The sequence below is a fragment of the Mesoplodon mirus genome, assembly GCF_964341445.2.
Source record: "Mesoplodon mirus genome assembly, chromosome: 5".
Classification (NCBI taxonomy): domain Eukaryota; kingdom Metazoa; phylum Chordata; class Mammalia; order Artiodactyla; family Ziphiidae; genus Mesoplodon; species Mesoplodon mirus.
Genome location: NC_138980.1, coordinates 76,663,165 through 76,679,739, shown reverse-complemented (window position 1 = coordinate 76,679,739; position 16,575 = coordinate 76,663,165). Strand labels below are relative to the sequence as shown.

At 36.4% G+C, this 16,575-nt stretch overlaps 1 protein-coding gene across 1 annotated transcript in view; it reads left to right on the top strand.

Annotated features, from left to right (window-relative positions):
• The window catches only part of ADAMTS19 (ADAM metallopeptidase with thrombospondin type 1 motif 19), a gene marked incomplete at its 5' end in the record, with an annotated part of 282,396 nt that extends 272,626 nt beyond the window's left edge, over positions 1 to 9,770 (top strand). Inside the window, 2 exons of the mRNA XM_082623301.1 lie at positions 6,564 to 6,741; positions 9,125 to 9,770. Of these exons, the coding sequence (XP_082479427.1) occupies positions 6,564 to 6,741; positions 9,125 to 9,276 (330 nt within the window). The 3' untranslated portion in view covers positions 9,277 to 9,770. The remainder of the gene's footprint in view (positions 1 to 6,563; positions 6,742 to 9,124) is intronic.
• Between the last annotated feature and the right edge of the window lie 6,805 nt (positions 9,771 to 16,575).

Sequence of the window (16,575 nt, the reverse complement as noted above, 5' to 3'; positions counted from 1 at the left end):
GATTTCCCTTTCAGTTAGTTTATTTAGGTGAAATTTTCTTAGGTAAAATAAAGCAAGTCAGGCCTCATTGTGTGGTGTAAGAATGACAAAAAGGAAGTTTTAGATAATGGAAATAGTTATAAGGTTATATAATATATATATCTCATTTTAAAAGAGGATAAAGCCTTCTTCTTGCTAATTTGCTACCATTTGTATTCATGGTTCTCATTTACTAAACTATTTCTCTAATCATTTTAATAGTCCAAACTGTTTGAATTATTGAGGAAGTTTCCTTTATCATGTTTAGTGTTTGACCTGCAAACTGTAAGGTTGACATAATTTAATACAATCTTAGAAATTGTCACTAATGTCCCAGGTCAAGAAAGGGTTTATTCCATTATAAGAGAAATATATCACGATATTATCTAAAGATATTATAATACTCATGTATTTAAGTGCAAGGGAGGTCATAATTTTCTCAGGTAGATTGAAATGATGAATGTCACTATGTCAAACAGATTTTATTTTCAGAGCCTTTGGGGCTCATTTTTTGGTGGGAAAGAGGGATTACCAACATCAGTTTTTCTTGTGCCTTGCTGCTTAAGTTTGTTCTAAAGATTACTATTTCCCTTTTTACTGTAGTAAACCTGGTACATCAAGATTGAGTTTCCTGTTCAGAATTAAAGGCTTCTAGTTCATGGAATTAGTTTGTGAGGTGCTTAGTTTCAAAGGTCCTTCAGGGCAATATTAAAACTGTTTGGGGAACAGACTATTCGTCAGACAGTACAGGTCTCTTTTATTAAAATACTTTAGTCAGGAAATTTTCCTTGTAAAAGATCAATGGCAAGTTATCTGGTGCACCCTATGTTTTTTTTTTACCCGTTGCTGGCAAATTGATGTTGACATTTTAGCATTTGGTCCTTTAGTGTAGGTCTATAGTGCTGCCATGTTTCAAATATTTTTTAACTTAGTACATATGTGAAGAACAAGGTTTAAAATGTATTAGAAAAAAGACAGAAGAGAAGAAGGAAGAGAGGACTGGAGGAAGGAAGGAAGAGAGGGAGGGAGGAAAGGGAGAGAAAGCTATTGAACTTGATCCAAGATCTGTAGAGACACAGTGGAAAGAACATTGTATTGGAATCCAAAGATGTGCATTTGTTTCTCCTTCATATGGAGCAAGTCTTTGTCACCTTCTCCATGAGTCCTTCCCTGATCATCCCATATGAATTGCTAAACCCCATACCCAAAATTTTCCCAGTCCTCCTTCCCAGCTTTAATTTTTTCCATAGCACTTGTTAATATCTAATATACAATGTTTTTAATTCTTGACCTTCTTGCTCTCCAGTATTACACTGTAAACTCCTTGGAGGCACATATTTTTGTCTATTTTGTTTACTATCACTTCCCTGTATCCAGAACAGTATTTGGTACATTGTAGAGTTTCGGTAAATATTTGTTGAATGAATGAATGAAATAATCTCTGTGAGCCTTACTCTTGCCATCTGTAAAATTATTAGGGTTATGAGGAAGATTAACCAAGACATTATGTGTAAAAGCATATTAGATAGTGCCTGGAATATAATAAGTATTTCGTGTGTCCATTCATTTGTGTTTATCATGTAATCTATAGATCTATCAGTAAGTTGTCTAGGTAGTGCGACAGCGTGTCCCAGATTAGCCAGGACAGTCCCCTTTTATGCCTGTAGTCTAGGAATAATTATCGGCAACTTCTTTCACAAGTGCCCTGATTTGGACGATAAATTCTATGATCACTCTATCTAAAGATAAAGCATGCTTGTGAATTGTCCTTAGGGCGAAAGAGTTTATCTCAGACCACATAGCCTGAGTTATAGTAAAACAAAACCAAAAATGCCTTCTAATTCGTTAGTTTTAGGTTAAGAATGAGATATGGGGATAAGAGGTTATTTGGCAGGATAGGGGAAAAGAGATTTTTAACTGTTAACATAAAGAGAAATATTAGCAATCTTCTAGTATCAAGTAATGTGTAAGTGTCCAGTCTTTGAATTTAGTACATGTGGGTTCAAACTCCAATACCACCACTTCTTAGCTATAAAACTGTGGGCACTTTGTTTCACTTATTTGAGCCTCTATTTTCTCATCTGTGTAAAAGGAATAATAATAGTAATCATTGGCTTCATATGAGATATTAAAATAAATGTAACCTCTAACACAGTACCTGGCATATAATAAATACTAAGTAAGTGCTAACTACTATTAGTATTGTATGGAGTGAAAGCTTTCAGAAGTAATATTATTGGTTCCGTTTGATCCTAAAGCAACAAACTGGTTCCATAGTACAACTGATTATTTAAAATATTAAACACTTGGCTAAGAATGGGTGAAACTGCCCAGCTTCCACAATGTTTCGTAATCTAACTCCATCTATTTTAGATCATTGCATTTTGTTGTAAAGTTTATTGAATAAAATACCAGCCCCATAGTATTAATAATTTCTGCTGCTTTTAGCTTCTGCACAGGATCCTGAACATGATGGGTGATCAGTAAATACTTGAAAAGACAATAAATGATTGAATATTCTGAAACATTCAAAAACTATAATTTTGAGACTTCATTTAATAGACGCCTATCATACCATTGTTGGGTAGCATAGTGAATAATTAGATAATGAAATAAGCATCTTTACTTTTATGCAGTGTCACCACTTAAAAATTGCCTGACTACAGTAACTTTTAATAATAAGTTATTTGGGATTTTTCCTTTTGTAGTAATTTAGACCTGAAAGTGTAGCTATGATCTACCACAATGCGTTGCTTTACAAAAAGGAAAAGTAAGTCCCAGGTATGTTAGGTTCTAGAGATAGTATTAGAGCCCAGGTCTCCTCATTTCAAGCCAGAATTATTTTGACTTTTTCTTTTAATGTCTGTCTGTCTTTAATCATAGTGATGTGATTTGAGAAATATCCAATTATTTAGAGGTATCTTCCATAATAAAGTAAGGAATAGTTTAGAAGATACTTTGGGACTTCAATTGTTCCATTTCAAATATCTGTTTATTTTTCACACATTTGTAATAAAATTTTTACCACTGTGTATTTTATAAAGAACATAATTACTAGTAAAAGCTTGATATTTTTATTATTAAAGTATTCTAATGAAAGTTAGATTCTAAGGCTATTAGACTAATTTCATAATAAAGCTTATTCCATTAGTTTCAAAGGCAGGAATGATACCATTTTAATTAAATGATTTTTTTTCTCTTAATTAAAAAAAATTTTTATGGAAGGCACTCTTCAGCCATTATCTGCTAAAATTGTGTATTCTGAGTTATCGTGTAGCTATAGTTACTTTGTAATCCTGAAAAATGATGTTACTTTGGTTAACACATGTCCTTTGGAGTTGATATAAGATTAGCTGAAAGTATTGAGAATAGTCTGGGATTGATTACTAGGCTTCTTTGACATATGATTGAGAACCTTCTCTACTGCATCAGAATGAGTTCATCTATTATAAAACTCCCATTGTTCTTTTTGTTTCTCAAATATTGTGATTACTTCCAAGGTCTCCCAAAATTTTAGGAGTAGATACTAGAATATTTTTCCACATAAACTTAACCCCTTAAAAGTTTTTAGTTTAACTGTTTTGAATTTATTTGAAAATATTTCTAAGAAGCATGGTATCTATATTTAAATACTTATATCCATTCTATTGAGTGGTACTAAGATACATACTTCCAAGGGGGAAAGACCATGTCAAACAGTTACTCCTCTTACAATAGTTTTTAAGTTATAATAAAGCTTAAACTGAACTGGAAACATTTAGATCCTATAGAAGTTAACAAGAAAAAAAAATCAGATTTAAAGGCATGTAATATCCCCATTGTTTTTCTTTAATCTGCTGTTTGCATAAAGCTAAGAATTCATCAGATACAAGGAGGGTTATATGCAGAAGTATTTACAGAATAAAATTTAGGAAGATCAGTCATCTATAAAGTAGATGCATGTTAATAGCATGCACATAAAATTGTATTATTCTTAATAAGCTATTTTCATACCTGATATGTAGGTGTTATTACTGAAAGTTATATGACAGTGAGCCTAATTTCAAGAGATTTACCAAGAGACAAACTAGATACATGAAAAGATACTAATCAAAGATAAAAAGTAATACACACTGGCCTACATTAAATGCAGAACACATGCTATTGACCAGTAGTTTCCAAACTCAGGCTGTGCAGCAGAATCACCTAGAGACTTTTTTTTTTTAATGTATATTCCCAGACTCAATCTTTTTCCTGACTTAGAAATTCTAGGCCTTAAAATCTATAGTGAAAAAATTTTTTTTCTCCAAGTGATTCTAAAGGATCAGATGGATGGATATATTGTTTTGAAGCATAAATATGCATAAGTAGTTGGGATAATTGTGGACCACTTCGTGGAAGTAGTGGATTTGAGATTGTGATTTGAAAAAAGGCTAGGCACAGTTGTAGTTGTGAGAGTAGAAAGTGCATGGGCATGATTAGTGTTTTATAGAGCAAATGATCCCTAAAGCAGAGAAGTGGAAAATTGTTTGAGGAGCTAGATAAATGCCAGCCTGGAGATTTGGGGATACTGGGCTTTATCTCTTAGACAATGGGGAACTTAATAACTGAAGTTTTTTCCAAGGAGATTCTATATATATATAAAGCAATTTTAAAAGAATACATATTCTGGGCTTCCCTGGTGGCGCAGTGGTTGAGAGTCCACCTGCCGATGCAGGGGACATGGGTTCGTGCCCCAGTCCGGGAAGATCCCACATGTTGCGGAGCGGCTGGGCCCGTGAGCCATGGCCGCTGAGCCTGCGTGTCCAGAGCCTGTGCTCCGCAACGGGAGGGGCCACAACAGTGAGAGGCCCGCGTACCACACACACACAAAAAAAATACATATTCTGTGTTAATATTTGGGATTGACTGGAAGGCTGGGAACTAAAGACAAAGTGAACAGGAGCAGACAGATTTGAGGTGTCAAGGGTTTGTGTAGAATGCTTCTTGTGCTAATGAAAATAAGAAGAGCAGGGGACCCAAGATGATAGTAAAGGAAGAACTGAAAATTCTTACAAAGAAAATGCAATCCTAACAATGACTTGGTCAGATACAAAGGGGAACAAACATCACAAACATTGTGCCTGCATATCTGAAAGGTGACAATCAGAAAGTATTTACCAATTTTCAAATAGAATACACTGAGATCATCTCTACAAAGAGTTCTAAGTTTTTTAGAACTGTTTAGCCAGATATGGCTAAATCTTTACCACGTAGAAAATAGTATAACTAGTAAATAAATTACTATTTTCAGAAACACAAGAACATTCCCTCTCCCACATGTAATTTTTTTACCATAAAATAATTGTATTTTCTCATTCAACTCAACATCAGTTTATTTGTGTAACAAATTAAATCTAGTGATATATATGGACCCAAGAGACTTCTTTAATAAACAAACATTGTAAGTTAAATATGTTCTCTGAAATATCTTACAAATGAAGACAAACTACATTTATCTGAAATACAAGGAATCCATTAAAAGGGTATCTTATTAGAAAAATACATATTATCAAATATTATTTGCACAATTTTGGATGTCATGTAATCTGCAAAGTCATAGCAGTTATTTCAATAATACATCAGGTTGATAAGCCATGTTGATATTCTTTTTTTTAATAAATTTATTTCTTTTATTTATTTATTTTTGGCTGAGTTGGGTCTTTGTTGCTGTGCACAGGCTTTCTCTAGTTGCAGCGAGCGGGGGCTACTGTTCATTGCCATGTGCAGGCTTCTCATTGTGGTGGCTTCTCTTGTTGCAGAGCACGGGCTCTAGGCACATGGGCCTCAGCAGTTGTGGCACATGGGCTCTAGAGCGCAGGCTCAGTAGTTGTGGCACACGGGCTTAGTTGCTGCACGGCCCACAGCATGTGGGATCTTCCCAGACCAGGGCTTGAACCCGTGTCCCCTGAATTGGCAGGCAGATTCTTAACCACTGTGCCACCAGGGAAACCCCCAGCCATGTTGATATTCTTTTTTTTTTTCATGTTGATATTCTTAATAAACATTTTAAGGCCAGAGCAAATGGAGTGGATGAGTACATTGAAAGGCTATAACGAGGATCTGGCTCCACAGTTGGGCATATCTAACTCTTGAGCATCAATGACTAAATTAAAGAGCAGTGGATCAATTATTTGTTGCAAACTGGATATTAAAACTTTAAAAACTGTCCGCCCAAGTTCATTACTTACTGGTATCACCCACTCTCTTTCCAAAGTCATACTCTCCAACTTTTTTTTTATTTTATTGAAGTATAGTTGATTTACAGTGTTGTGTTAATTTCTGCTGTAAATTTTTTTAATCGCCTATGTCCTTCATTGTCCAAAGCTCTGCCTTAGGTCAGCTAGATATTCTGAACAGCACTGTGCCCAAGTTATGAGCAATAACATTTCTGACCCATGTTTTACCTTAACTCTGGATGTTGTGGCTCATGTTCAGTTTTAGCAAATATAAGGAGAAGGTGGCTCACAGCCTAGAAAAAGGAAACAACAAAAAGAACATTTAACAAAACCTTGTATCTCTCCTAGTGCTCAATTACCTGTGGCAAAGGAATGCAGTCCCGTGTTATTCAGTGCATGCATAAGATCACAGGAAGACATGGAAATGAATGTTTTTCTTCAGAAAAACCTGCAGCATACAGGCCATGCCACCTTCAGCCCTGCAATGAGAAGATTAATGTAAATACTATAACATCACCCAGGCTGGGTAAGCAGACCAAAAAGGGGATAATTTTGAGAAACATGTAAGTGATCATGGCTTCTTCTATTTTGCATATCACTTTAAAGCTTAGTTATCAATCTATACTAATTAGTTTGGTTCTGACTAAATTGGATCTATTCAACTATAGTTTAGTCCACATGATCATGTGGGTAAAAAATCCTAAAGACTAAACTATTTTCATTCCTGAGCTGTCTACTCAGGTCCAGGCCCTGGAAATATGAATGCCATACCACCCAAGGTCATCCTATAAAGGGTTGAAGGATGTAACCATATTTTTGGTTCTGACCGGTCCTGTGGCAGAACCCTCAATTAAGGTAATGTCTATGGAAAGGTGAGGTTGTAGTGTACACCTTGGATCTCTTCATTGTTAATAGCCTTCCTTGTGATCCTGGGTACAAATTATCCTTTGGAGAGACAAAGAGTAAAAAAATCACTTTCAAGGAGAACAGATGCATGTGTCTACACCACTGAACAAGAAGTACCATTTTTTTCATCTTTAAGGACATATGTTAAATAAAAATAAATAGTAGTAACATTGATTTACATAGTTTTTATGTTATAAAATGCTTTCACATATATTCTCAATTCCTGCTATTTAATCTAATACATCATCAAGAAGTAGAGTATGTATTTTAAGTATATATATCCTGCATTGGAATAACAAATATTCATGAATGAATTAGCCTTTATTTTTGTGGCAGTTAGTGGCTTTTAATAGCACTGCTGCCTGGATGTCACTGGGTTAATATATGTTTAACACCTTCAGTTGTTTTTTTAAATTCATTTTTATTAGAGTATAGTTGATTTACAATGTTGTGTTAGTTTCTGCTGTACAGCAAAGTGAATCAGTTATATATATACATAATCCACTCTTATTTAGATTCTTTTCCCAGATCGGTCATTACAGAGTATTGAGCAGAGGTCCCTGTGCTATACAGTAGGTCCTTATTAGTTATCTATTTTACATATAGTAGTGTGTATATGTCAATCCCAGTATTCCAGTTTATCCCTCCCCCCTTTTCCTCCTTGGCATACTGAGTGAAGTAAGTCAGACAGAGAAAGACAACTATCATATGATATCACTTATATGTGGAATCTAAAAAAGTGGTACAGATGAACTTATTTACAAAACAGAAATAGAATCACAGATCTAGAAAACAAACTTATGGTTACCAGGGGGGAAAACCTTCAGTTTCAATTTGTATGTATAATCTCCAGGGGATCAGTTTAATCATACAGAATAATATTGCCAAAATGCAAGGAGCTAAATTGTCATAGATACTTTTCCAGGCATACGATTCAATCAAATGGAAAAGTTTGTGTTCTTCATGGAAATATAAAAATTCTCTTTTTTAAGCCAAATAATTAACATTTCTAAGAAATAATCAGTTCAAGTAGAATTAAAACTAGTTAAGACAAAAAGTTAAGCAATCCTAGAGCAGATGCTCTAAATCCTTGTATTCAAAAACAGCATAATCCCTTTCTCCAACAATTATTTGGAGTCCTTCTTGAAGTATCATGTGTCAGAAAATAATGAATTAAAAGGAGCATTTAATTAAAACTCCATTTTCTCTCTTCATTTTTTCTTGAAGGCACATCCCCAAACACAGAAGCACAGTGGTTGGAAAATCTTAAGGTTTTTAAACATAAATTACTGAATCATACTAGAATAGTGGCAAAAGGAACAATCGTAGCAGAACTGTCTTTTATTATACATGCCAGAACACTCTATTTCTTCAGAAAAACTGGGGCCAGATCTACATGACTGAATTTTTTATACCAAGAGCTCATTTCAAGCACTTTATTGCTGTAAATTTTAGTCACTTTTGATAATCAGCTTTGATTTTAAGGATGCCTGAAATTGCAATTCTTAAATATCCCAGCTAGACATGTCTGCTATCTAGGAAACGAGGAATGTGAAGTAAGTGTGAGCAGATTTTTGTTTTGCTATGTTTTTGCAATGTCATCCATAACAATACTTATTAATTTGTATTCTCATAATGGTGGACATATTGAATACATTCCTTTTTCTTTTTAATCTCTCAACTAAAAATCCAAAAGAAGCTTAAATGAAAGCCATGAAATGGAAACTTAAAAGCCATTTGCAGTACACTTATTGGATTTGGGAAATCTATCTTTAATAAGTCTATAAAAGCTCATGAGTAAGACCATTATTCATTCACTTTACTCCTTTATTATAGGGTGTGTGTGTGTGTGTGTGTTTCTTTATCTTTTATGCTCCGTGAGGCAATATACATGAGTCAACGTGTGTGTACAAAATCCTCCAACTTAAGTGATTGCTCTTTGTTTCTACTCATGACACCTAGTTTATCTCATGACACCTAGTTCCCTGTGTTCTGCTTCACAGCTGCTCTGACTTTCAAGTGCCTGGGAAATCAGTGGCCTGTGTACTGCCGGGTGATACGTGAGAAGAACCTCTGTCAGGACATGCGGTGGTATCAGCGCTGCTGTGAGACGTGCAGGGACTTCTATGCCCAAAAGCTGCAGCAGAAGAGTTGACCTCTAGCAGGCTGGCTGGCTAACAGCTCTTTGCAATTACATTATTTATAAACCCACACACTAGCATGTTTTTCAGACCAAATATTATCAGATTACATATAATTTAATCAAATTAATTTATTTTTTTGCCTGCCACACATCCAATATGGTGTTTGTTTTGGTTCTACAAACATTTTGATTTATACTATATGGCTTCATAAATAGTTTTATATAAATAAGTTGGATCCAGTTTCTGGAATAAAAATAAAAAGGGAAAAAGAAAAAACCAAGATCTTTAGGCTTTAAAAAAACAAAAAAACAAAAACACCCACATTTTTTAAAATTAGGGCTGTCTCTAAGATGCTACTCTCTCCCCAACAATACCATTGAGTTATCCAGAATGTATACTAATTTAGCATAATAGTTTAGTTATATATGGAGAGAAATCATTTTTGTTTTTTGGTATCCTGATGCAGAGCTAGCCCATTTTCTGTAATCTGCAGTAGATATGTCAACATAACAAACCTCATAGTGTTGAACAGGTTTTTAGAGAATGTATTATGCATTGCGTTAAGATTTAGAGATATCCATAGGAAAAATTCTACTGTAATTATAGCCTTATTTTAATAATGAAAAAGAAAAGTCAAAATAGAGACTTTGATCATGTTCATGAACATGTACTTGAACACAAGTATTGTAACAATGAAACACTGTAATGATTTACACTGAATCACCATTGCACTGTTGATATAGTGTAGAGAAACCGTTATAGAAATGGTAACATCCTACAAAAATGTGTATTATTTTAACATGTTGTCATTAGATTTTAGCTTTTTAAAATATTTTGAACAAAGAAAGCGTTGATCCCCTCATTTCCTTGTATCTTTTTAGCAGATCTATAAAAGAGTATAGTACTTAGCCTCACAAATCATAATGAGAAAATTTACTAGTTTTCAGTCTTTTCCCTAGAAACAAGGAAAAACAAAAAGCTTATAACACTGTGGTAGTTTCATTGTGTTTTTTCCTTCTAAAAATTAGAAAAGTTTTACAATTCTGTGAAACGTTTAAAAACCAGCTTAAAGGTTTTCTTGTGAGAAAATATTGTACATGATTCACATGATTTCTTAGATTTTTCAATAAAATATGTGAAACTTCCTGCTGGGAGGCAATTCTTCATGAGTCTCTCACATTTCCACATGTCTTGGCACTGTCTGCTTTTGTTCTGGAGTGTCTTCTAAAGGATGTTTGTGTAATGAATAGCCTTGGAAGGTAAAGATAGCGTCTTTTTTGGAGCAAAGGGCAGACATTCTTATTTCTCATTATGAAAGTTTCAGGTTCCTTAAAATTGGGGTCCCTCTCCTGTAATACAGTTCACTGCATGTGCAGGTACCGCCTGGCTCTCTTCGTGTCACCCTGTGGGAATTGGGGCCCAGGGAACCAGTGCAGGAAAATGCTGATTCTCTGGCTACTGCTGTTGCCGCAAGTAATAAAGTTCTTTGTCTCTAACCCAGGAATTTTATGTCTTCTGCCCTGAAAGTGTGGCAGGCCAACTTGCTAGATTGCAAGTAGAGTAAAGCCTCAAATTCTTCACAGTTCTTGACACCTTCCCTCATTAGTATTTTCACCTTCATGTTCATACGGGGCACAGTTTGTTTCTAGACTGTCCCTTACTTTGGATATCCTTTAATTTAATTGTTGAAATATAAAGTCAACCAGTATCAACACATCTTAGGTAAGATAGTAGGGGAATGAGAAAGGGAAAAATTACATAGGAAGAGGAGACATTCTTAATCCATCCCTTGATTCAGGAATCAAGGGATGGATTAAGAATGTCTCCTCTTCCTATGTAATTTTTCACTCTCCCATCTGATTAAATTTGTGATAATACAGTGTAATTCTCCAAAATCCATCTGTCTTCTGTCTGTACAAGACTATAGGCCAAAAAAAACAACAAAAGAGGATTTAACTTTCCTTAATCCTTCAAATCCTTCATGATAGCAATAATTCTCAAATCTCTCCATGAATGAAGTATTGATTTAATTTCCAATTTTGGTATGTAGAGGCAGTTCTAGGAGCTTCTGTTGCCATTACTACTGTTACAGCCCTCATTCTACAGATCGTGGAACCAACAAGGGGAGTAGGAGTTCTGCCAGTTTCTGAGTATTTTTACTCCAAATAAGCCTTTCAGAATTAGGAAAGTAACTATGGGGTAGATTCAGGGACTCTTTGGTCCACTATGAGACAGATTTAAGCAAAAACTTGATTAAAATATTTGACTTCCATAAGCTCTTCCTCTGACTGTGGGAGTCCAGTGGCAATTCAGGTCATCAGGAACTAGTATCAGTTCAGAGCCAGTAATCCAGTAGTCATCAAAAAGTCTGAATATTTCCCTCTTCCCATTACACAGTTCCCATCAGGAAAGACTAGATGGTAGATTTACAGTATGAATTTTGGACGGCATAGCAGAATCCTTCCTCTAAAAGATCCAGCCTTCCCTTTATTCAGAGAGTTCTGGGTTTGTGAACCTGCTCTCATATGGAAATGGATCAAGGGAAAGTAATTCCCCGATGTGGTGATTCAAATCAGGCTTATTTTCACTAACTCTAGAGGTTAAATGCTTATATAAATCAAGTAAGACTTTAGTAGAATGCTCATCTGTTTCAGTACTCTGGACTCCATGATCAATTAGGCAATACCAAAAATCTTTGCAGGTCAAACCATTGCCTTTACCCGTTTGACTTTGCTGCCCCTCATGGTAACCATTCCCATCTGGTCCCTGGGATTTAAATACCCTTGTAGAATTCCATCATCCTCATTAAATTCAAGAAGCTCAGTTCTATGGCAGCATTTCTCAATGTCATTTCTGATTTTCAGGGAGTAGCTACTACGAAGTTCTTTAAAGATTCTAATACTGCCTTCACCAATGTATTTTTCAAGTCCTGGTGAAGGGAATACCCTTTGGACCCTTTTCGGGGACGTGTTTAGTACGTTAGTGAGCACATCTATCATATTTTTAAAAACTGTCTTTCTTTTTTTTTTTTTTTTTTTTTTTTTTTTTTGCTGTACGCGGGCCTCTCACTGCTGTGGCCTCTCCCGTTGCGGAGCACAGGCTCCGGACACACAGGCTCCGCGGCCATGGCTCGCGGGCCCAGCCGCTCCGCGGCATGTGGGATCTTCCGGGATCGGGGCACGAACCCGTGTCCCCTGCATCGGCAGGCGGACTCTCAACCACTGCGCCACCAGGGAAGCCCTAAAAACTGTCTTTCTAAACACGTGTATACTTTCCTCTTTATTACATTATAGCAAGGAAGTTTTGACATCTCAGTTTCATTCAGTGCAGACCACCACTGGGTCCAGTTTTCAGTCTTATTGTTAGAGCTACTCCCAGACATGTGAACTAACACTTTGAATCAAGAATCTCTGCTTAGTGAACCCATATCAAAAACATTTAGGTTAATAGAATATTGTATTTCTTTTGTCCTAATATAACACCATTAAGAAACATCCTCATACATAATATATTGGGTTTCAGTTAATGTGAATTGGTGAAATCCTGCAATTCCTTTGGCATGTATGGTAACACCTTAAAGTCATACTTTTTACCTGGTTCTGGATCTTCTAGGACTTGAATCTGGATGTGGATTTAGAAGACATCACAGATGGTAAGTCATCAGCCATACAGTTTTTTTTTTTTTTTCTTTTTGCGGTATGCGGGCCTCTCACTGTTGTGGCCTCTCCCGTTGCGGAGCACAGGCTCCGGACGCGCAGGCCCAGCGGCCATGGCTCACGGGCCCAGCCGCTCCACGGCATATGGGATCCTCCCAGACCGGGGCACGAACCCGTATCCCCTGCATCGGCAGGCGGACTCCCAACCACTGCGCCACCAGGGAGGCCCAGCCATACAGTTTTAAAGGTTTTATTTCAAGGCAGTCATAAAAGCTTTCTGGTTCCCAACTTAGACCTTGAGCTGTGAATGTAAAACCCCAGGCTTATCATTCTCTTTCTGTAAGTTCTCCATCTGATTTAGAAGCAATGAATCAACCCCATGGTCCTTATTCTCTTTGTTTCTATGGAAAATTTATATTGCAGCAGGTACTTTGTAACCTAGGACCTTGCTTTCTCTAGGCACTTCACTCCAGGTAACTATAGGTGAGAGTTTTTATAACCATTCTGCCCCTGTATGTCATGGATGACCAGGGTCCCACTTACTACTGGTCTTTAATGCCTTTAAGTCTAGTCATATCAGAGAACTAATTCCAGATTCCATTTTTAAAATTCTGTTCCTTGGAAGCACTTCTGACACCAGTAGTTGCCAGGTCCAATCAGCAAAGCAGTGTTAGAGGATAATAGGTTTGAACTCAAACAACAGCAGGAGGACCCTGGAAGTGAAGGTCCGTAAGAGGAGTTGGAGGATCAGAGCAGTCACCAATCTGAGCAGCCAGGCACAGCCAGGTAAGTTTAACTATAAAGGGGTAATTTTTGAAGATGTCTATGAGATACTGTTGCCTCTATATAGCTTCCTCCTTTACAGGACCAGGGCCAAACACTGGGTAGTGGATCTAAGTTTCCTGGCGGTCAACAGGACCAACAGTTGGAAATAAGAAATGGGCATAGAGCTCAGGAGAGCAAGGCAATCTAGAACCTGCCAAGAGCCTATGCATCTGTCACGATATTTGATTGCAAAAAGAATTGCAGATTAATGGATGCTGCTTCCATTGTGCCTTCCAAATTTCATGCCAGTTTCTCTTTCAGCTTCTTCTAACCCAGACTCACACAAAGAAGGGTATTCTGGGAAATGGAGTCTGCTTTTTAACTGTGGATAATAAAACTTTACATTTTTTTCTCCAGTTTGCTTTATATTGGAGATGGCTGAAATGAAAACCCATTTCTTATGCACTCTTAAAATAATAGTGAATGTTTTTTAAGCACTTAATATATGCTAAGCATTCTTTTAACCACTATACCTATTAAACCTCACAGCACCCTCGTAAGGGACCATTAATATCTTCACATTGTAGCTGAGGAAACTGAGGACCAGAGAGATTCAGCAACTTGTTCAAGAGCACAGTTTAGTTGGATGTATCACTCTGACCTCAAATTCTGTGCACTCAGTTAATGTGGTTGCCTCCCTTGTTCATCAGTTTTGATAATGTTTTGTAATAGATGCCCAATGATTTATAACCTAATCACAGGCTTTCTTTGTAATCAAACTATCCAAAACTGTCCAAATTTTCAAAGTCAGATAATTTGATGAACCCCAACTGCTCATGTGGACATCATCCAGGCTTTTCAGATGGAAATACTTTCAGATATTTCAGTTGATTATTTGCATAAGAAAAAGAAAGAAAGGAAAGAAGGAAGGAGGGAGGGAGGAAGGGAGGATGAGGAGAAGAAAAGAAAATATAGTTAATTAATATGTAGACAGTTTTGCCTAGTGAACTGTATTTCTATTTTTATAATTCTCATGGTTCAAAAGATAATAATTCTGGATCCAAATCCAAGGGATAATGATGCTTTTATTAAAATTTGCTATAAAGAGAGAGAACAAATGATTACATACATGGTAAGAGTTGAGAAGCCCCAGATATCCAGATTTCCACCAGATTGTTCCTGTAATATAACTCTTTATTTATATTTATTTATACTCTTTGTCACTCTAGAATGAAGGTGTTAGTGACAGAAAAGAAATAGAACTCCTAAGACAGTATTTGTCCAATCACTGTCAGGTAAATTTTTTGTAGAGTTAAAAGGACAACAATGAAATGGGTGTTATGTGATCAAATAAATTTAGCAAATGCTAACGTTAATGAAGCAGAACTTCTCAGAGTCTTCCATGTGAGTTTGTGCGTTATAAACTACCAGAAGAGAATACAGAGTATGTCATAAATATTTTTGGCGATGGAATTCTTTTTTCACTGGGTATGGTTGATTGAAAAACAGAGCACTAAGCCATTTTTGTAATCAAATTTAATTGGATTATCAATTTCCAACCAGAGGGCTCTGGAAGAGACAACAGCCACCACTATTGATTGAGCGAAGGGCTTTATGAGGTTCTTAGGACAGGACTCATGTGAGGAAGGAAGCATCCAATAGGGCAGCTCGTTTGTAATGTATCCAGTATAGGGGCTCATAAAAGAAAAGGGAAAAATATATTATCAAATGAAAGATAGTAAGAGTATAAACAAATCACTCTGAAATTTCAAAAGAGGGAAAAATCATTTCCCCTGCTAGAGAAAATATGTAAAGTTTTTGTGAAAGGCTAGGTATCAGCAATGGCCCATGAAGTATGAATAGGAGGTGGTCAAAATCCAGGGTTGGGAAGAAATGTTTCCAGGCAGAAGGACTGGCATCAGCAGAGGTGTGATTTGGGGGTGAGGAGGGGTTGGGGTTTGGCCAGTAGCAGGAGAGGGAGTAGTAAGCTTGATTTCCTGATTATCAGTCATGTAGGCTACCCATAGGGACAGTAGTGAGAAGTAAGAACTGATGGTTTTTGGGGTGACAGTAGACAAAGGATGGTGGGAGAATGTGGAGAGTCAGAAACTGAACTTGTAAACAGAAGGAGATAGTAGACAAACCTCTGGGCATCTAAAGCACGGTGGAGGAATCTAAAAGGAAGGACGCCTAAGGAAAACTGAAGGCTCATTTCACCTACCTCATACTTTGGCTAAGGAAAACTTCTAATCAAATATATTTGGATCTGGGTTTTGTGTCTCCACTTGGCCAATATAGAGAGCCAAAGAGAAGTAAGGTTCTTCTTGAAGATGTGTGTTATTCCCCAAAGAATCTTTTAGGAAAAGCAAACAGCCTGAGAAATATTTGTTCATTAGATGTGTTCTGGCAGCAGCCAGAAAAATCCAGAAAGTACTAAGTACATGCACATACACATAACACACTTGATTCTTCAAACACTTGTGATTTAACTCTTTTGTTATCAACTGTCATTATGAAGTATCTCTTTCTCCAGTAAGTGTGTTGATAAAAACCACTCAAACTTATTTCAAATATTGTAAGACAGTGATAGAGTTTGGGTCCAAAAATTCTTACAGAAAACATTGGTTGTTTAATCAGTTTAAAACTATCAGTAGAACAGATGATTTTTTAACATCCTCATGCTTTTTGTTATAAAGAAGGTAAGTACTCTCTAGTGTCTTGCTTGATTCAAGAACATCCTAGCTGCTGAGTCTAATAAGCTATAGGGTACTCCTCTGAAATCTGGTGCTGATACATTCCACATGTGACCTCATTACCTCTGTAAGAAAATCCTTCCTGCTGAATCAGATGGGTTTACAGAGGCACAAACATAACAATCTACGTCTTTTA